The sequence below is a fragment of the Lytechinus pictus genome, chromosome 11 (genome assembly GCF_037042905.1).
Source record: "Lytechinus pictus isolate F3 Inbred chromosome 11, Lp3.0, whole genome shotgun sequence".
In the NCBI taxonomy this organism is placed as follows: Eukaryota; Metazoa; Echinodermata; class Echinoidea; order Temnopleuroida; family Toxopneustidae; genus Lytechinus; species Lytechinus pictus.
The window spans coordinates 34056630-34078846 of NC_087255.1; the positions used below are offsets into that span (position 1 = coordinate 34056630).

Sequence of the window (22217 nt, forward strand, 5' to 3'; positions counted from 1 at the left end):
AAAAATTTTCAGCTCGCGCTTCGCGCTCGCAATATTTGATTAGTGAGATACGTGTCATATTTATGTTTACAATTACGTTTAGTGAGACAGATACGTATGATTATTACAACAATTTGCTTATAATGTCTGAGTATCACAAATTTTCTGCGTTATTTGATCAGTGAGATACATATCCTTTTCATGTCACAGTCCTTTAAATGTCTCTAGGTATACTTGGTGATCGAGTGCAATTTACGCGACCAAGGATGGCTAAAAAAATTGCTGGTGCCCCCCCCCCCCATCCCGAGACCAGCGGTTCACAGGGGAGCCAAAATTAGGTCGCGCCCCCGGGTTGAAAAATCCTGGATACTAGTACTCGCATGCTTGGTGAAATCAAATTCGATAGGCATACAATTTTATAATGTAAGACATGTTTTGCATATAGGCCCTCAAGTTTTGGTCTTATATTAATTCTTCGATTTAATTTATGAATGGTCCATTTATGGTAGTCTATTGTAGTCGAATCTAAGAATAGGGCCTATAATCAACTCTTTTTAGCGCTGAAGTCTCTTAATTTGTTTTTAGTGACTTGTTTCTGCCCCTACTAGGAGCGGCAGGCAGGTGGGAAAAATACATGATGAGGAGAAAAAAATTACTTGGAACGAAAGAAGAAAAATAAAAGTAGGAAGGGTGATAAAAAGAGAGGTACAGCCGTCTTTCAGTTGTAATACATGTATATATTTAATCACAAGCCGAAAAATGATAATAACGAGAAGGGGGCGGGGGTGTAAAAAATGAATTCAGCGCGATATCGATATCGGTCTTATCGGATATCGATAGCCGGCACCGCCGCGCCCAGGCTATATAAGCTAGGCCGGCCCATAAACAAACGCCCTATCGATGGTGATGTCTGACGATGCCTGATTAATTATGAGCAAGATACAAGAGATCTATTTTACTCTCATTTTTGGAAGAACCATAGTTTAAGCATGCCACGGTATTTAGCACTTGACTACGCTTTCGAGGTAAGTAGATATAGCGTTAGGCCTAGCCTGGCTATTCACTACTGTTTGTCTTTGAGACTTTGTTGAAACCGGATCTCCTCTTCTTCGACTTCGGTCGGGCCTCTGGGCCTTCTGGCTCTGCAGTGGGCGGCGCGGCGGAGCTCCCTGGCCCTGCCATGCCGCGCCGATGGACGTGCATATTTGGTGTGTGTGTGTGTGTATTTGAGTTTTGTCAGACGTGTATCAATCAGATATGATTATTTACGTCTGGGACCGACCTTTAACGTCACCATCCGAAAGACGTGACCAAGGCTAGCTCTAACCTCGAACCTCTGCATCAATTTGTAACTTCCCCACATAGCTTGGATTACAGGCGCACGCCACAACGCCCAGTGACAGCTTTTAATAATAATAATTTAAGAAATTAAGTTAACTTTAAGTTTAACAATAACAGTTACTAACTCAACTGTTACTTAGCTGTTAAGTGTTAGTAAAAAAAAGGGAAAGCGATGATTGGACCAAAAGTCCAAAGATTAAATTTTAATTTATTTTAATTTATGGAATTAGTAATGTGGTCAACATGGTTTGTCTAACTTGTTAGCCTTTTTATTTTTAATTTTGCATGAAAAATGGCAATGACAGGATGAATGGGATGGGGGGACCAAAAGAAAAAAACACTTTCATGACTTTGTTTAGATCTAGATCTACAACTTGAACTCACTACGATAAAAACTAGATCTAACTTAGGTCTAACGTTAGAACCTATGGCTATGCCAATTTCAATATTTGAACAAATTATCTTTTACTTATTTGCTGGAAACATTCTAAAGATCATTAACCAAGAAGAAAATATAAAAAGCTAACTAGATCTAATAAAATCATGCTGTGTTTTCCGAACACCTCTTGATTTCGCCACCTGATGTAAATTTAGAATAAGTGGTCCTAAACTTTAGGCTAAAGCTAAGCACTTGATTTATCATGCAAAAAAAAGAGAAGTATTTCCTGTGCCTCAATTTCTAAAATATGTTCATATTATTATAGGATAATATGAAATTAAAGCGAACATAATTCCAAAATTCCAAACAGTTGTGGGTTTTTGGTGCACTTACAGACTTACTGCAGCCTCTGTAGAAAAAAATGAATAGGCCTAGCCGCCCTAGTCTAGGAATTGTTCGTCACTCTGCAGTCACAGTTCCACACACAGAGTGCACATTTGCCATTAAAAACTGCATGCGCAATGAGTGGTGCGTAGCTTTAGGGCCCCCTACTATACATCATGTTCCTACACCTCCCGTGTCTGGTTAAAAAGTTTATGCCCAAACAAACAAGGGCAAGGTCAATGCCAGATTTTGAGCACAAGACTAACAAAAGTCAAGTAGATCTAGGTCTATCATTATGAGATGGAGAAAATTGATATTGGTGATCTGCAGTAGATGTTGACTTAGTCTTGATGTACATGTACTACTGATATAGATCTAACTACTTAGATCTAGTCTAGCACACTGTCTAAGAATGAATTTATTTCATAAAATAGACTTAGCCTAAATCTAATTATTACTAATACTAACTTTAAGTTCCCAAAACAAGTTGTAGATCTGCATGCAGTTTGTGTCACTCTCTTTTTTTCTAGGCAATTAAAGAGCATCAAAATTTCCTGAGTGTATTCCTCTTGGCTCTGCCCTCAAGTCTTGATGTTCATTCAAATGCCAAAAGAGATGATGATAACAGTTACAAATTGCCTTGGCTTCAATGTAAGTAGTAAAAACTGCAACTTGGGAACATTTTATGAAGAAAGTCTCTGCAGAAATTTATACTATCGTTATTAGCTTCTTAGATCCTTGCATCTGATTGGCTACAACCAAAATTTGTCGGCAAAAATCACTATAGTGCGTATCGTATAATTAAAAAAAAATCTTGGATCTAATTACTAAATTAGTTTTTCTCGTCCCATGTGTATTCAGTAATGGAAAGAGATGCTAAGAAATTAATTAAGTTAAGTTTTTCAAACACTGGAGTTATATCTGATAATAGAGCAGAAAGAGTGCAACACTAGCAATGCAGAGTTTAAAGAAGTTTTCTACTCCAATGAGCGATTGTCTTTTTTCTCCTCAACTTGAAATTAATCTTGAATTTTCAAACCTGAAGTTGCTTGAATGAAAGTATACTATGCATTTTTTGGTGACAAAGTCTCATCAATTTGTGCAACTTTACAAATACATGTACATGTAATTTCAACAAATGAAACAAATTATAAAAGATGGTTTTGACTTTGAGTACTATGATGTTTTAATGAATTTTAGATTGTTGTATTTCAAATTATCCCTAGTACAAGAAATATGCAAGGCTAAAGGACTTAGATATTTCTGATCACTAAATGCAGAATGCTTCATAATCTGTGATTAATTTCTTTTATTTATTTTTTCCAACAGTGAAAGGCAAGAGTACATTAAGCTCCTTGACTGATTGTTCTGGAATAAAAGAAGCCTTGAGGAAAATTGTCCCTTCTTCTTTGGAACGAGGATTAGAGACAATCTTGGAAGAAACACTTCATTTGTAAGCTAGGCATCTACCTTTGACAATGTATTGCGCTGTTATTATGTGATGAATTTTCATGAAAACTTTGTTTTTGTTTCTCTTATTGTTCTGTTTTATACCTGAAACCAGAATGAACTTCGGTTTTAAACTATTAAACACTATGCTCAAGATAAATTGGGTGAGAGTCTCAGAAAAGTGTAGTGAAATTACATTATATTTAACAAGTTACTTAAGTGTGATTGCATTTATGTGAGAGTCTCCTTCTGCTCTAATCCTTTGTTGAACATGTTTTTTTCTTAGCATTTCTGTATAGATATCTTACTTGTAAGCGAACACATTTTTCTTTCAAGAATGCCTATGTCTTCTTACTTTTCCCCTTGGCATTTGACCATGGTGGCCCATTAACTTAAGAAGTTCTTTGGATTAGTCACAATTTTGCACAATATAAATTTATATGAATCCCTCAGAGATGCATTTCATGTAGCATGCTAATCATGGCTTTCAGTAGTTGGCAACTCTTGAATATTCTGTGTAAGATTGTTCAGCCCCTTTATTTTACAATATTTATTAGCGATACATTATTTTTTTTTCAGTGAATCAGTTGAAGATGACATTGTACCAAGCTCTAATCCGGACTCTCCCCCATTGGACTATCAGACAAAGCTTAGTATCCAGTCAAAGCTTAAGCATAAAGACCCATGTGAGATTCCCAGCAGTATCGAAGGCCATCCTGTGAAAGTCCAAGAGGATGACCTTCATTTTCATTGTAAAGGTATCTAGCTTTCACATTTTGGGAACATACAGTAAATTATGCATGCAGGATAGATGGCATCTACAGGTTTAATTATTGACTATGCCCTCTTCCTGACATTATTGATATAATTTTTAGAAACTTAATTCTTTTGAAATTATGGTATTAAATTGAGGGGAGAATGTTATTGTGCTTGCAAGAGATTTGGCATGCAAATATTACCAATGACATAGGCAGTGCTCAGCACTTGCATGATTTTAGTCAAACCTTGCCAATGTCCAAATATAATTTTGTTTGTTTGTTTGTTTGTTTTATTTTTATTTCTGCGTTCACAATACATTATCATAAATATTTACATTGTTTGTAATATACAAAATAATTCATAATGCATACAATATAAACATAATACATAATTTGAAGGAAAAAATGGTGTGGGCATATACTTCACATTTTGATAATAAAAAAGGAACATTAACAAAATTTAAATGAACGCAGGAGACCGCCATCGTGAGCGGTTAAGCTTGTAATTGATGGCGGCCTCATAAAAAGGGTTCGTGACTATGATTGGTATATATAATTACTGAACAAGTGGGTGCAATGCAGGTGCAGGTGCGGGTGCAGAAGATAGCTGTAGAATTTATATTTTTTATTTAATTTATAGTGGTAAATGAGGATTAATTTGAAGGTTGGGATGAATAAGATCGAATGATATTTCTTTTAACAGTTGATTTTAAAGAGTATAAAGTGGAACAAGATTTAATATTTTCTGCAAGATTATTCCAAATGTCTGGACCATGATGTCGAATTGATTTAGAGGTAATTAACAGTCTGGGGTTTGTGAGATGAAAGTTTCCAGATGTACGAGTTGGGTAGGTATGGACAGAACTATTGAACTTAAACATATCATCAAAAGACAAAGGGAGTAGGTTATTAATATACTTAAACATAATGATAGCTACTTGAAGAGTATACAAGTCGGCAACTTTTAGTGTTTTCTGTTTGAAAAATAATGGATCAGTGTGAGCCAAGTAATGAGATCCTGTACAAATGCGAACAACTCTCTTTTGTAATTTGAAAATAGAAGTCAGCTTTGTTGAGCCACAATTAGCCCAAACAACGTTACAATAAGTAATATACGGGAGTACTAAGGAATTGTACAATAGGAATAAAGTTTTAAGAGGCAAAATAAATTTTAACTTAGAAATAATTCCAATGCTTCTCGAAATACACATTGTAATATGGTGCAGATGCTCATTCCAAGATAAAGCTTCATCTATGATAACCCCTAAAAATTTAGAGTGAGTTTTCCGTTCTAATGATTTGCCGTCAATCTGTAGGTGAAATTGAGTGTTAGAAATATGAGAGTGATGTTTAAAATATATGTAGTGAGTTTTTTGTGTGTTCAAAGATAATTTGTTAGCTTTGAACCACTGTGATACTTTGTTTATTTCATGATTTAAAATATTGTATAACGAAGTAGGATTTGTATGAGAAAAAAAAATATTTGTGTCGTCGGCGAATAATACAAAAGATAAAATGGATGATGTATTAATAATGTCATTGATATATAGTAAAAATAATAGTGGGCCTAATATGGAGCCTTGAGGGACACCACAACGAACTAAAAGTGAGTCAGAGTCATAACCATTAAATGCGACGTATTGTTTTCGATTTCTTAAGTAATCTTTAAACCAAAGGAGGGATTGACCTCGTACGCCATAATAATTAAGTTTTGAGAGTAGAATGTCGTGATTAAGTGTATCAAATGCCTTACTAAGGTCACAAAATATGCCAATGACATGTTCTTTATTTGCAATGGCGTTTGTAATTTTATCATAGATTTGGATTAAAGCCAAGTTTGTTGAGTAATTTTTCCTAAAGCCATATTGATTAGAATTTAGCAGATTGTGTTTGCTGATGAATTTATAAAGTCTGTTATATACTATTTTTTCTAAGATTTTTGATATAGTTGGGAGAAGAGAAATGGGGCGATAATTATTAATTTCATGAGGATTGTCTTTTTTGAAAATTGGATTTACTTTGGCGATTTTGAATAAGTCAGGAAATACTCCTTGTGATAATGATTTATTAAAAATGTTACTAAGAGGATTAGCAAGTGGGTGAATTATTTCTTTTAAAAGAGACATACTAATTCTATCATGTCCATGCGATTTTGAACTGTTAAGAGACCGTGTAATATTGATAATTTCGGTTGGGTCCGTAGGGTTAAAAAATATAGAGTGTGGATTAGGTTCGGGGAGATAGTCGGTAAAACGCGCATTAGGGCTATTAATTTTGCTTGAAAGTTCGGGTCCGATATTTGTGAAAAATGAATTAAATGAATTTGCTTGAAGGGAAGAGTCAATTTTAAAACCGTTAAGAGTCATATCATCAGTAGGAGGGGAATCTGTTTTTGTTCCCATTACCTCTTTAATGATTTTCCAAGTTGCATTAGTGTTTGAACTGGCATTCTTTATTCTATTAGCGTAATACATTTTACGTGATATACGAATTAATTTTGTCAATTTGTTTCGATATACTTTATATGTTTTTAAGTTAGCTTCGGACGGTTTGTGTAAATGTGACTTGTAAAGGCGATTACGTGTATGTATTGATTTCAATATACCTTTTGTTATCCAGGGATGTTTGGGGGTCTTTTTTCGATTATTTTTCATTCTACCTATGGGGATATTCTTATCGTAATAATGTTGTAATTTATCATTAAAGCGATTATAAGATGTGTTTGCTCCAACTTCATTATAGACATCCTCCCATTCCTCAATTGTTAAGTCTTGTTTCAATAATTCAATATTACGTTTAGATTCTCTTCTATATGTATGTTGGTTAAATGTTTTGAGGTGTGGTAGTTTTAAATCACAAGTTAGAAATATTGGTAAGTGGTCTGAAACTTCAGAGCATAGAATTCCACCTATCATTTTGTTGTTCATGTTATGTACGTTGGAAAAAATGTTGTCAATTTGAGTTGATGAATTTTGGTTGATTCTAGTGGGATTATTTATGAATGAATTGAAGCCGAATGAGTACATTAGTTTCATGAAATTATTTGATTTATTATTGTCGATTGAGGGTAAGAAATTGATATTAAAATCACCAATAATAAAACAGTTTTTATTTTCATTACTTATTATATGGAGATATTGCTCTGTTTCCTCATAAAATGAATCAAAATTAAAACCTGGTGGTCTATAAATTAAACCTATGACGACATTTTTAAATTCTGTGTTTTCAATTTCAATAAACAAAGATTCAGCATGTAAAAGTTTCACGTCGGAACGGATCTTAAATTTCAGTTTTTCGGCAATATAGAAGGCTACCCCTCCGCCTCTTTTCCCTTTGCGGTCTGCCCTAATCAGCTTATAATCTGGTAAATTAAGCAAATCTGGGGAATTTTCATGTAACCATGTCTCGCTAATACCAATAACAGAAAATTTAAAATTGTTTAACGTGTGTAAGAGATTTTCAAAATATTCGAAGTTTCTATTCAGACTTCTTAAATTTGCATGTAAAAGAGAAATATCATCATGATTATTATTAAATATGTTATTAAATTCTTGAGGTGTGTAATATTTACTGTTGTGTGAATTTTCTATTAAATTATCAGGAATAAAAGAGAGTGAATCCATCAAAATTGATATAATGTAAAGTACCGGCGATTATGTAAGGGATATACTGCGAGCGTGCTTGTGGTGAAGGTGCGTGTGATAGTGATTGTGTGTATATTCATGTGTAACTGTGGTGCTGATGTGCAGTTAATATAAATGAAAAATATGTCTACAAAAATAACAAGACCCATCTTGGTCAGCATATACAATATAGGAAGCACTACGGCAGAGCTCTGCCACCTAAGTACATATATACAAGAGTTGAAATAATTACATATAAATAATGAACGATTACATACAAATGAATTAAGAGCAAACCCAAAATATGCCTACGGATCTGATGTGTATTACTATTGGCATGGTAAATCACTCCATTAACTCCATGTATTAACGCAGTAGGCCTAAAGTTGAATAGCCACGCCCTCCCTGATCAGATACGTGGATGTATGTGTGCAAGTGTAATAAATATGGATTATTATGCGCATGGGCCTGTCCTGTGGAATAATGAAGTTTGTTTTGAAAGCGCTTATCAATCAGCCTTGAATACCCGATCAGTCGCGCGTGTATTCAACATAAAGGGGCGTCAATCATGCATGGAATAGCCACGCCTCCTCTGATCAGGCAGCGCATGTACATGATGTGTGTATATGCATACAAATTGAGTTTAGCTTATTTAACAAATCAATATAATCGGTATACACAGTGTGAAATCAACCCGTCCATTCCGATCCCCTATTGAACATTCAAGTCTTATGTCATGATAGAGATTGATCATGCATGTATAACCCCGCCCACTCTGACCAGATACTTGGGTACCTGCGTGTTTTCATATTATGACTGATTTGCAAAATAATAAGAAATTTTATAAAGCTCACATCCATCATGTCAATTACCAATGAAATAACCTAAATTCCAGGCGTAGTAGTACTTGTTTAGGTATACGTTAACCATGCATGGAATAGCCACTCCCCCTTTGATCAGACACTACATGTGCATGGTGTATGCGGGGAACAAGATGTAATTAACATGTTAAACAAATCAATGCAATGACTATGCATATTGTAAATTCCACCCAATACATTAAAGAGAGGGGGAATCATCTAATCCTTGGGATGGCTGTTTACAGTGATTAACAAGATAATAAGACGATACAAAAAAATACGATAGAATGGTTTCCTATTAACTGAATGATGTAATCAACATGTTCAGTGGATCAATTAAATTGTCATTGTACATGTACATTGAGAATTCAATTCATCATGCTTGTCCAATCAAGCATTTCAATGAGTATGGTTAAAAATAAATAAGGAATTCGTTACTAAGCATTATCTGCCAGCATAAAAATGTCATTGTAATTCCAGGATGATTATTTTGGCGCACAAATTAAGATCATGAGAGAACAAGCCAAATAATTATACCTATACGGTTCTTTAAAGCGAAAAAATGTGTAGAATGCTTTTAACAAGAGTTATTCTTAAATCAGCATTTCAGGATTACTCTGGACGGGCGTATACAGTAGTATACATTGATCATTCATGAAATAGCCACTCCCCTTCCGATCGGATACTGCATGTAATTGGTGTATGCCGATAATGATTATAATGAGAAAATGCCTGAACATTTCCAACCAGATGTGAAGGACATGTACATGTAATCACCCTATCAAGGGTACTATAGAGGTGTAAACCCTTTTTCTATCTGTCAATGTCTTATGTCCAGAACTATCAAAACTAAAAGACTAATCAGTTTCTATACATAAATAGCATTCATGTATAGTTTTTCAATCATTATTTTTTTTTTAACTTATACTTTCCTACCAGGAAATACAACATGAAAGATCACATGAAAGTATCATGTGATTTTAATTCTAACTTTGTTTTTATTAGGAAGGGAATATGCAAGGTTCATGCTGGAGAACTTGGTTGATGTCACTTCTGACTCAAGGCAACACCAGACCTGCAAAGATATGTGTAAACAGTTAGTCCCTCTTACTATTAAGGATCCGTTCGCAGACCTCCCTCCTGAGCAGACAGCTGAAGACCTGCGATTGGGGTATGTCATCTCTGCCTTGATTTAGGATTGATATCAAATATAAGATTTATTTCATATTGAATCAAATGGTGGTAGCTTATGAAAGGTGGTATTACTGATTTGGTTGCTATGCTATATTAACTGTATGTATACAATTCATGTCAACAAAATGTTGGGAAGTATGTATGTCATCAAGTATCTTGAGAAGAAGTTTCTTAGTATCAAACTCAATGCTTTGTAAATAGTTCTCAGAATATTACAAATTTATGTTTCCTTAACCAGTTGAATGGTATACATGCTTCAAGGAACATTTGTCTATCCATGATCTTTCTTTGTTTATCCTACTAATGTAAACTTTCTTTCCAGAGTTTGGCAGCTTAATGTTACATTGTTTTCTTAGATATTTGCATAATAATGCAAGTAAAGTGATAAATTTGAAGTGATAGGTTATTTAGCTATTTGTTTTTGTTTTAAACAGGATCTAATGGAGAATTTAATATGCATTTAAATGCATGCTCTTTCCATTCAGAAATGTAATGTCTCAATGTTTGTAAAAGCTAAACCAGATCATATTGATACATGTTGATCTCAAGTAAGATTTATTAGGGTGGATAAATGAAGCAGCCATTACTAAGACATTAATGAGATAACCATGGGGAGATACTTGTAATTATATCACAAGGTAGTAGCATATGGATGTGCTATTTCATTATTTATATTGATTTTTGTCTCACCTGCATAGCAGAGTGAGACTATAGGCGCCGCTTTTCCGACGGCGACGGCGGCGGCGGCGGCGACGGCGGCGTCAACACCAAATCTTAACCTGAGGTTAAGTTTTTGAAATGACAGCATGACTTAGAAAGTATATGGACCTAGTTCATGAAACTTGGCCATAAGGTTAATCAAGTATTACTGAACATCCTGCCTGAGTTTCATGTCACATGACCAAGGTCAAAGGTCATTTAGGGTCAATGAACTTAGACCATGTTGGGGGAATCAACATCAAAATCTTAACCTAAGGTTAAGTTTTTGAAATGTCATCATAACTTAGAAAATATATGGACCTAGTTCATGAAACTTATACATAAGGTTAATCAAGTATCACTGAACATCCTGCATGAGTTTCACGTCACATGACCAAGGTCAAAGGTCATTTAGGGTCAATGAACTTTGGCCGAATTGGGGGTATCTGTTGAATTACCATCATAACTTTGAAAGTTTATGGATCTGATTCATGAAACTTGGACATAATAGTAATCAAGTATTACTGAACATCCTGTGCAAGTTTCAGGTCACATGATCAAGGTCAAAGGTCATTTAGGGTCAATGAACTTTGGCCAAATTGGGGTATTTGTTGAATTACAGCCATAAATTTGAAAGTGTGTTGGTCTAGTTCATAAAACTTGGACATAATAGTAATCAAGTATCACTGAATATCCTGTGCGAGTTTCAGGTCACATGATCAAGGTCAAAGGTCATGTAAGGTCAAAGAACTGTGGCCACGTTGGGGGTATTTGTTGAATTGCCATCATATCTCTATAAGTGTATTGGTCTAGTTCATAAAATGTGGAAATAAGAGTAACCAAGTACATGTACATGTATCACTGAACATCTTGTGCGAGTTATAGTAGTTTTCAAAATTAGCACTGCTGCTATATTGAATCGCGTGATGCAGGTGAGACGGCCAGAGGCATTCCACTTGTTGTTTGTATTTCTTGAATGATCTATAGGACAAATGAACAGAAAGATATCACAACTGAGCCTTTCGCAGAGTTGGAGCTAATGGAAGATTTAGAGAAATTCCCTGATGTATGGAAGGACAAACAACAAAACAATGAAGAAGTGAGTAGTGGAACGTGTCTTTTGAATCTTCATCCAATATTTTTCAAAATCTTGTTGGTGTCATAGTTCTGCAAAATCATTAAATTTAATTTGTTAATGAACAATATGTAATCTTCCACCTTTTCTTCAGTAAATGCAGGGAAGATCAACTCTGCAGAGTGAATTTACTTTAGACCATTGACATGATTGTTTAGAATTTCTTTATAATATAAATATTCCTTTGTTTACTTTATGATGAAAACAAAATGAAAATACAAAACTGTTCACTGTATTGTTGTAAGAATAAAAGATTATTGATGTCAAATTTCCCAAACGCTTAAATCAAGTTTATCTCATTGTAAAAGCTTCTACTGCCTGAGCTGGTTTCAACGGCACACACTGAGAACAATCATCCAAGTATGTGTGATGTCATGCCTGACTACTGCCTAAGGTTGGAAGAGGATAGCTATACTAAGCAGTTTGATTGGTCTGAAACAGGCAAGTCTAATGAAATATTCTCATCTTTACAGTAACTTTATAGAGTGTAAAGTTTTGTACCTAACATTGAATTGGGAAAAAATTAACGCTGTTTGTCAAAATCGAAACCTTACAGAGCTTGACCCAGTAACAGTGGTTAGCAATTGATTGGACTCACTTAAAAGATGATTTTATTTACTTGTGCCTAATGTGCAGTCAAGTGAAATTTCTGTGTATTGGGGAACCCCCTCTGAAAATGAATTTGGAAAGAAAAGTTGGGGAAGGTAACATATTTACCTGTTGACAGGAAAATGCTTATAAATAATTCAATACACTTTATTATGTAAGATAACATCTCTCTGTATTGTAAATAAATTTTTATCACATGAAGTGTTGAATTCCTTCTTTTTTCGTATTGCTAGCTCTTTAGATTTTATTTAAAAACAAAGCTTGTGAATCATCAAAATTAAAACATTTGTCAATTTTCAGGATTTCTAGGGTTGAACTCCCCTTCAAGTCAATCACATCCAGAACAGCTTCCATGTATTAGTCAAACTGATGGTGATCTTATCAAGCTGAATTGTGAAGGTAATGGCTTTTATTGATTTCTTGGAAAGATCAAGAATACAGACAAGATCACATATAAGGAATCACTTTAGGGCACCGCACATCTTATGATAGAATTTGATGCTGATATTGAGACATGGAATATCTCACTGTGTAATGTTCTAAATCAACATATGAATACATGGGTGTACCTATGTTCAAATCTGTGACTCGTATTGACGTCATACAAATTGTACGATTGGCTCCAATTTGAAACTAATTAGGCCTTCACTCCAAAATAAAGGCTTGCAATCATCAATAATTGTTATATTAGTATTCTTTTAGTTCATTTGAACCTCAAATAAAAATAGATGTTTCATTCACATTTAAAAAAATGAGGAAAATGAAATTTGTTCCAAAATTTGATCATTGACCAGTCATAAGGTGTGTGATGGCCTTTAAAAAGTCCAGTTTTGTTATGCTGACTGATCTCAAGTGAGCTTTATAGTTTAATTACTTATTTTTGAAAATTATCGCACCGAAGGATAGTTTGTGAAGAAAATGTGATACAGGGGGGGGGGGGGACAGCTCTGTTGGAATTGTTTCCGTTATAAAAAAAAAAAAAAAGGGTAAAAAAAAAGGTGAGGTCTGAGCAGTGTGACTCTATACATTAATACCCCTGCTAGTGAATTAAGCAAACTTTTTGTGTGTAGGCTGTCTCCGCCCTTCCCCCATCTAAATATTTCTGTTTAAAAAAGTATATATTTAGGCTGAGTATTTGTAATAGAGCAGCTTTGTATAGAGACATCTATGCAAGTGTAAACTAGAACTTGAAGAATAATCTACCATAATGAGAATGAACTGTCCAATTCAAAGTGGGACCAAGCTTTCAAAAATTTTGAATTTCTGTGCTTCTTTTTAAAGGCCTTGGTCCAGCGGAAGATAAGGAATCCAGTGATGTTCAAAAAAGATCTTTGGAGTCTCCACAGACCCCTATTGATGTTTCTAAGACATCAGAAGATCCAGGACTAGAGAATCAGAAGCTTCCCATAACTCCTATATCATGCTTGTAAGTATGCACCTCATGTTTGTTATGTGCATTTAAATATCTGTTTTTGACTGTAAGTCTTTATTTTCATTAATGTAATGTAATGATGATAGTGAATAGAGCATGTACACATTATGTTTGGTTAGATTTAGCAAGTGATGGTCAAGATATTAGCTTACGCTCAGTCAGCTGAACTCCTATCCCCCACAACCCTGTCTTTTTAGACATCAAAATAGCCTGGCATTTTCTGGGTTAATAATTTGTTTACCTACTTGCATAATTGGGATCAAGTTTGACTTACTTTGGTTTACATTGCAAAGAAAATGCAGTTTAATTTTTTTTCTGATGATTTAATCATTTCATTCCATATGGAATGTAACCTACTGTGATAAGTGTTTCTAGTGATTTTCTGTTTAAGGTAAATTTGAGACATTTGAATTAGCATAGTACATTTTTGTAGACAATAAGGCCTACTGCAAATATGAAAAGTGATTAAAAAAAATATTACACTGTAGTGTAATATGTGGAGTTTTTGTAAGACAGGTTATTTGATGGTATGCATGCTTTATGTTTTTTTCAAGTGATACTGAGATTGTGACTCCAAAGACCAAAGAGAAGACAGAAAAGAAAATATGGAAGACTGAACAATATCTACATGAGGCAGTGGCACTGGGTCTTAAAGGTGAGATTATATGTTCTGATTCTCCATTAGAAGTTATTTTGTTTATATCTTAGACTCGATTTTATCAGTCATGTTTATATGTGAAGCTGCTTTCTACAAGGGCTCCTTTGATATATCTGGTCTCTAAAGAGAGTTTAAACAAGAGTGCAAAGGAAGGATCAAGTCAGAGAGAGAGAGAATTAAAAAAAAGGAGAAACTTTGTGTAACTGAAGTACAGAGTGATCCATGAAAAAGAAATTAATATTTTGATGTTGAGGATTCTGTTTTCTGTGAAATATTATACAAATGATACATGCAAACGTGTTCATTATGCGATCTATCCCTCGCTCAAGTTGAGGCTTTGTTCAATCCATTGCATGAAGCCGTAAACAGCATCAACATGATGGTTGAATGAAGACATGCATCATTTTGTTTATAAACGACTCTCCTAGTGCGCACAGTTAGCCTTGTTGATGCGCTTAATTCGACACACACATACTTAATGGTACACACTGGGGGAGGGAGCTCGCTGTGCAATGGAAAATTGAAAAAGTGCATGGTTGCCATGCAATGGAAAATAATTTCGCATGCAGCGCAAAATGGATCAAATATTGAATAGCTTTCAACCAATCATATTACAAGAATCTGTATATGAGTTGTGTAAATTTATTTCAATTCAGTATTAAAATACTTCATAGAGTTTTCTGTTTTTTGTATAATGTGCTGATAACCCCCCCCCCCCTCACTTGGGAAAAGAAATAAGACAGAAAAAATAACTATTTTCAAGTGTATAGAGTACAAAGAATATTGCGTAACATTGTATTTTCCCCATTTTTCTGTGTGACCTGATGTTGTCTTCAGTTCCTGAGGTGACGAATATGGATAAACCCAATCCTCTACTGTCACCCAAGTCAGAACTAGGCTTGACCAAAGAACATGGCAACAGCGATGTTGATCTATTATTACCATGGCAACTAGTCAATATGTCAAAGGTTATGATGAACAAGAAGTTTACAAGGACCGTTGAGAGATTAGAGGGTGCAGATGAGATCAAAATGTTGGAAAGTAAAGTGGACAGCTGCCAAGAACCAGTGGTTAAAGAAGACTTATCAATAGGTATTTATACCATGATTGTAGATATGCATGTAACACAACCTGTCTCATTGCTGAAATTTACATATCATTGATGAGGTGACACAACCTCTTATTTAAAATTAAGGGGAAATCATCCAATCTAATTTCAGTTTCTAGATAATCTTCAAGACAGATCCTGAACTTTAATCTCAACAATTGTAGCAACTACACTTTGTTAAATTCCTATCTAATTACTGTTTATTTATTTCTTCTATTCCTGAATACCCTTTTTTTCAAACACAAGTTTGCTCTTTTGTCTGCATTGCAGCTACATAAATAAAAAAATCCCTACATAACTGACAACATGGATTCAATGTTTGGATTGATAAATAAGCAGCAAAATGTTAGAAATTTTGTTGCTTTTTATCATTTTATTACATTTTCTAAAAGCAGGGTAATAATAACAACACACCTTGGAAAATTTATGCTATAAATGCCTATTGATATAATTTTTACTATATAGTTTGCAAAAGTTTGAATTTAGATGCCTTTTCTCCCATTCGGCTTTTCATATGAAGAAAAATAACATTCAAACCATGGTTTAACATAGTTTACCCATTATCATATAATAAAATATCAACAAGTTCACATCTACTTTAGATTAATGTATTAATTATGTTGTATTTTATTAAGAGAGATCTTTGTTCTTGTGATGGGTCAAAATTAAATAAATCTGGAAAGCAAATACAATATCCATCACCCAAGGATAAACCATGGCAGTTTGTTTGATGTTCTTTAAGCCAAAATATGTTTATATCTTCATTAGATTATATTAATTATTCATATTTTTTCTTCATTTAAAGTGTTTTCTTTTATTGTCTTTGAACCTTGTTTGTTTACTCTGTAATCTTGATAGTCATTTTCATTATATTTCAACAAATACTTCAAAAAAAAAATCATATGGTTGTAGGTATCTTGATATCTAATACAGTTATATTAATGATGTGGCACAGTATATTCACATGTACATAATATTAATTGCTTCATGTGCAATTACAATATAATGGATGCACTTGACAAGTTCGCAGAGTATGTAGAATGCTTTTCCTGTAATTTTTTTTTTTTTAATAACATGCGTCTATCAATGTGGAATGCCAATCCCTATACTGGTATGTCCACATCTTCATTAGATCTATTTTTTACTACATTTCTTTGTTCTGAAAGTAAGTGAAGAAATTTCTTACATTTTTCAGTTGCTTCAAATTTAAAGTTTTGTTAGTAGGGACCACAATATATATTTTTTTCTTTAATTTGTTTTTTGTCATATTAGATAGTGGAGTACTCAAGTGGAAATGCTTTGATAATGAAAGCAGTAGGCCTAAAGAAAATTATTCTACAGAGATGGCTACTAATATTTTTACAGTACACATTTATTTTTTTTCTCAGAAATTATCATTTGCATTATTTTTTCCCCTCTTAAATAGATGATGATGAAAGTGATATAATGTTGGAGCCATTGGAGGAAGTGAGGACGAAGCAGCCCTCTAAAAAAACATCATCTGATTCTGATCAACAAACTGAAAATTTTAAAGAGCATATGAATACTACGTCAGATACAGCTGTCACTGAAAATGAGGTAATATAATGACCGGTTGACTACGTGGGGAGCATTTAATCAACACATATTTTCTAAGAAGTTATCAGATTTGACATGTTTCCTTGATTTATATTGGCCAAGAACCATTGGTTCTGACTGTTATTGGGAAGCTATTATGACAATTGTCAGATAAAAGAGACTGTTAGATTATAAATCTGGCAAGATCATTCACGAGACACACCCGAGATATGAGTTGGGAAAGAAGGTGGGACCTAAAGAGATGTGCTAAATATTCACTATTGATTGTAAATTTTTCTTCCTGGTTTGCCACAAACTTATAAATAGACTGGAAATTTTATGTTTTATGACAATGCCTTTGGATAGGAGGGAGGGGAACATTTGCCTCTCCAACTATTTCTCTCTCAATTCTATTATGGTCATTCAACTCCTGTTTCACAAATGGGTGAAAATTCATGCAAACTGAATGAAGAATTTTTAGAAGATTGTCTTTGGTATAAGTATCAGTATTTGATGAATTATGAATGTGATTTATTAAATTTTTTTTCATGATATTGGCTCTTTTATGCACAATAATATCAAGACACAACCTCGGTCATAATCATTCATCATAATAATTTTTCACAGAAGCCACTAGCTGAGGAGAGTAAGGAGAAGAAAGGAGATACTGCTCCCAAAAGATGTTCTCCTGTAGGGGATCCATTGATGGACTTCCTGAAGCTTAGATGCAAGGAATCTCTGATCAAGAAGGAGCCGCCTCCTCTCCCACCCCCTCTCCTTCCAAGAGCAGATTACAATAGCAAAGAGCTTCCATTGAAAAGCACAAATGGTATGAGCGCATCAAGTGCTTCTCTGTCTTGCTACTAATTGTGGAAAATACATTTTCATAATCATAGATAAAGAATGTGTGAAAATTGCATTGCCCTAAACTGGGATTTGAACACATGAGCCTGGCTTGCATGACTTGTCAAGTCATTGTGTGATACTCTCATCTTGTTTCATATAATTATTTTTTTAGTCTTTAGAAACAATCATAGTCATTTTTTAAAAGAAACCATAAAAAAGATAATTTGATAATAGGAAGGACGGGAAAAGGGCAACAGAAGATTGGGAAGAAACCAAAATGAAGAGACTGATTTGCATGTTGAGGGGAAACATTGAGAGTCGGGAAGGAACATGAAGAGACTGATATGCATGTTGAGGGGAAACATTGAGAGTCAGGAAAGAACATGAAGAGGAGAATCAAGGAGGAGCAGCAGCATGATTTTTTTAAACACAAAGTTAAATTAACCTTCATTATTGATGCTACTATCTATGTCTTGTAAACATGGAGTGTTTTTAATTTAAAACTGAAAAAAAAACGAATTTGAATGCAAATTTAATGATAATTGTGATTTGGATATCATTTGACATTCTCAAATCAAAATAACTCACAAGAAGGTATGTGAGGGTTATGATTAAAGCTATTGTAAAATGACATATTTTATTTATTTTTGTTCTGGCGCTAATAAAAAAAAAATAATAATTAAAGACACAAAGACTGTTTCCAAGCCTGTGCTAATTAAAAAGGAGATACTCAATCATGATGACTCCAAAGAATCTGAGCTAACACCTACCAAGTCTGGTAATAAAAAGTCAAAGAGCAGAACGGTTGAAGTTACTCTGACAGGTAAGATTAATTCATCTCCTACTACCAGGGCCCCGTTTTACAACAAGTTCTGACTGATCCGATCAGTATCAACTATATGGAAATCCATCTATAACAGAATTTTTTTTTTCTCTGAGAAATTGGCACAATGTCCTTTGTAAACAAAAAGAAGCACACTGACTTTCCAAGGAAACAATAAATGCATGAACACACATCATATTTTAGAAAATATTTTGAGCAAACAGGCATTTTAGATGTTGGCATTGCTGGCTTTCCGTAGTTGTGGTTGATCTTATCAATTGCAACTCTTTGTAAGATGGGGCCCAGCTTACATTATGCATCATCCATCTTCATTTTTTTTCAGAGGGGGGGAACCATATTCTGGTTTGAAATTTACTACTTTGGTGTTAAATAGCTTAATTGTTACACAGTTATGATTTTGTCAAAATTACACCCTTAGTGTATGAGTATTATTGGATTCAACTTCCCTAGTAGGAACTTAACAAATACAGTGTAAATGTAGAGATGAACACAAATGCTCCTACATAGTATTAATAAATATAAAAAGCTTATACCAAAGATTATCCAAACTCAAGCAAGATCTTACATCACAGATTGTCAGATCTTTAATGTTGTTATGATGATTTGTAAGGGTGTACAGAGTTTGTTCCAAATCTAACTCATTTTATGATATTTATGTCCTATAATGATAATAACGCTAATATGGAGTATTTATGTAGCACAAATTAAGGATCTCCTCAGGGACCTATCCAAGGAGGATTAGTCTATTGTTACTGGGGGTACTGGGCCGCTGTCACAGCACCCCCAGTAACAATAGAATAATCCTCCGTGGCCAGGTCCATGGATCTCCTGGCATATTTTTTAGACATAACGAATAAAATTGTGTTGTTCTATTTTCAAGCATCATTTGTTGAGATGATGAAAGTACTAGAAGATGCCCTAACTCCAGTGATGAATCGCCTTCATTCTACCAATGTACTGTCACCATCCTACACACTCCATACACTCACACCAGATGTTTCTAGATTCCTCCTACTACAGTATGAAAAGCAGAGTAAATCTACAGGTATCTTATCGTCCGCCTCACCCCATTACCCACCCGTCTCCTCTCACAGAAGGGGAGCATTTCATGAAAAAATCAGTGATTTACACGTACATATGTGATAAGCTGCAAATCCTTGCATATGATTGGTTTAAACGTTCAGTGACTGAATATTTTCTTCATGAAACACTCCACAGGTGGATTGTCTTTACACTTTATCAGACTCTCAGAGATACCCCTCTTAAAGGAAGTGGAAATATATGTATAAATGATAAGAATTTTTTTATCTCGACAGTCTTTTTAAAGGAAAGCCAGTAAAATTGACCCTCCATCCATCACAGATGTTTTGAAGGGAATCAATATGTGGCAGAATCCCCCTTCAAAAATGATGAAAGAGCACCATTTAAAACTAACCAGATTCAAGACCACTTTGCAGGATTGTTCAGGAAATATTTGAAAACAAAAGACTTAATTAATATTGTTTTGGGGAAAACTAAATGAACCTAAACTTGATTGATTTTGGTGAAGTTACTTCATGCGGTTCTAATATTGTCCCATGTAGTAATGCTCTACTTTTCTTCCAGTACAAATGATCTATATTTTGTAGCAAATGTCGAACAGATTGTTAGTGAGGGTATATGTATCTGAAATCATTTACACATAGAAAAAAGATAAGTCTACATTTTTGAAGGACTAAAAAAAAAAATCACCATTGGGAGACATTCCAAATATAGAACTAGAACTAGATAATTTTATAATATTAATGAATCACTCATTTATGATTTAATCTGTTATTTCTTTTGACAGATAAAGAAGACAAAGAAGAATATCAACAAATCATTCTCCTTCACAGCTATGTAACTGCTATAGATCTGATGATACACTGTGATGCTGTATCAGCAATCATGCACTTGGCTCTTGCCAATGAGAGATACAAGGATGTCCTAAAAGGTTTGATATATTGACATGGATATTATTGAATTGATTGTCTATGTCAATCCAAGTTAATCCTTCGATGAGGAATCTGTTACTGTCAATCTTTTTCATTTACATATAGTTGATATTTCCATGTTCACATATTACTCATTGTCATCATTACAACTATATATCACCTTCACCCTTATCTTCATCATTATAATAGTCACAGACATCATCTTATTGCCGTCGTCATCAACATAATTATTTTAATCACCATTATTATCTGCATGGGTTAAAAAGATTTAAGAATTCATTTTGGTGTTCATGAATTATGTAATATATCTATAATAAAAATATTTTTAGTTTTCTATTCCATTCACAATTTTATATTATCTATTTTGATATCAGAAGGGAGGTGGCCAGGATGTGTTTATTCTATAAAGAAACAATAATTTTGCTAGTGTACAGTGTATATATTCTATAATTGAAAAGAGTTTTATATGACTGTACGTTTGATAAATAACTTGAATCTGACGTACAGGATGTTTAGATGGTGTAAGAAACGCCCTGTTCAAGAAGCATTGCCTGCTACCCAAACACACCATACACCCTAAGCTTCATGAGATGGCTAGGCTTACAGGAGAATGGTTCCTTAAGAAACTCAAGAAAGAAGGAAAGGACCATGACCCTAAGGTATGTAGACGTGCTGTGGCTCCTTGGATAAGTCACTGGGCTTTGAACCACAAGGTCTGGGGTTCAAATCCCACTGCAGCAATTGCCTCCTTTGGCAAGGCGGTAATCTGCATTTGTTAATCTCTAAATCTGTTGAACATTTAAAAATGAAAATCTAATTTTGTAATAGATGTAGACTTAATATTAAGGAAATATTACATTTCAGCTTTTTGTCTGAAAATCTAGTCCTTTTTCTTTTGTTTCTTTGTGTTTTTTCTATTTTTTCTTGGTCTTGCAACTTACAGGAGATCTGGTGCCCCCAAAGCTCTTAATCTATAAGTTAGTGACACTTTATATGATTTATGTAAATTATACATGTACCAGTTAATATGCTTCTGTTTGTCCCTTAATTCAGCTGAACCATGGTGTCTCTATTTTGAAATGATTGAGGTAATACACGCTTCATTTGCTGTATAGAAAGTTAATCTAATCGATTTTGTTGTATGGAATAATTGTGAGTATGATAGTGCTTGTTTAATCATTTTTCCATAGGTTCTTGTGATAATTAGACGAGAGTATGCCAAACTGGTTGAAAGTGTCACTACTGTTTTGCTTTCTGTGAGAGGTAAATATATGACGTACATGGAGTATGCATGAATGCAGAAAAAATCCCACAATCTTCTTTTTTACATTATCACTATATTTTTTGTGCATTCAAAACCATAAATACACATCAAGTTGTAAAGTCATA

The 22217-nt window shown here is 34.1% G+C and overlaps 1 protein-coding gene across 2 annotated transcripts in view; it reads left to right on the forward strand.

Moving 5' to 3' along the window:
• Nucleotides 1–845: 845 nt before the first annotated feature.
• Nucleotides 846–22217, forward strand: part of LOC129271243 (protein shortage in chiasmata 1 ortholog-like) — a 31402-nt gene continuing 10030 nt past the window's right edge. For both annotated transcript variants that reach the window (XM_064106403.1, XM_064106404.1), the window contains exons 1-18: nucleotides 846–1004; nucleotides 2614–2734; nucleotides 3413–3536; nucleotides 4112–4290; nucleotides 9779–9944; nucleotides 11654–11765; nucleotides 12110–12242; nucleotides 12711–12809; nucleotides 13692–13836; nucleotides 14397–14497; nucleotides 15338–15592; nucleotides 17035–17186; nucleotides 17793–17994; nucleotides 18697–18834; nucleotides 19736–19900; nucleotides 20684–20827; nucleotides 21336–21487; nucleotides 22019–22091. In XM_064106403.1, coding sequence (XP_063962473.1) covers nucleotides 969–1004; nucleotides 2614–2734; nucleotides 3413–3536; nucleotides 4112–4290; nucleotides 9779–9944; nucleotides 11654–11765; nucleotides 12110–12242; nucleotides 12711–12809; nucleotides 13692–13836; nucleotides 14397–14497; nucleotides 15338–15592; nucleotides 17035–17186; nucleotides 17793–17994; nucleotides 18697–18834; nucleotides 19736–19900; nucleotides 20684–20827; nucleotides 21336–21487; nucleotides 22019–22091 — 2497 coding nt within the window. In that variant the 5' untranslated portion in view covers nucleotides 846–968. The remainder of the gene's footprint in view (nucleotides 1005–2613; nucleotides 2735–3412; nucleotides 3537–4111; nucleotides 4291–9778; nucleotides 9945–11653; nucleotides 11766–12109; nucleotides 12243–12710; nucleotides 12810–13691; nucleotides 13837–14396; nucleotides 14498–15337; nucleotides 15593–17034; nucleotides 17187–17792; nucleotides 17995–18696; nucleotides 18835–19735; nucleotides 19901–20683; nucleotides 20828–21335; nucleotides 21488–22018; nucleotides 22092–22217) is intronic.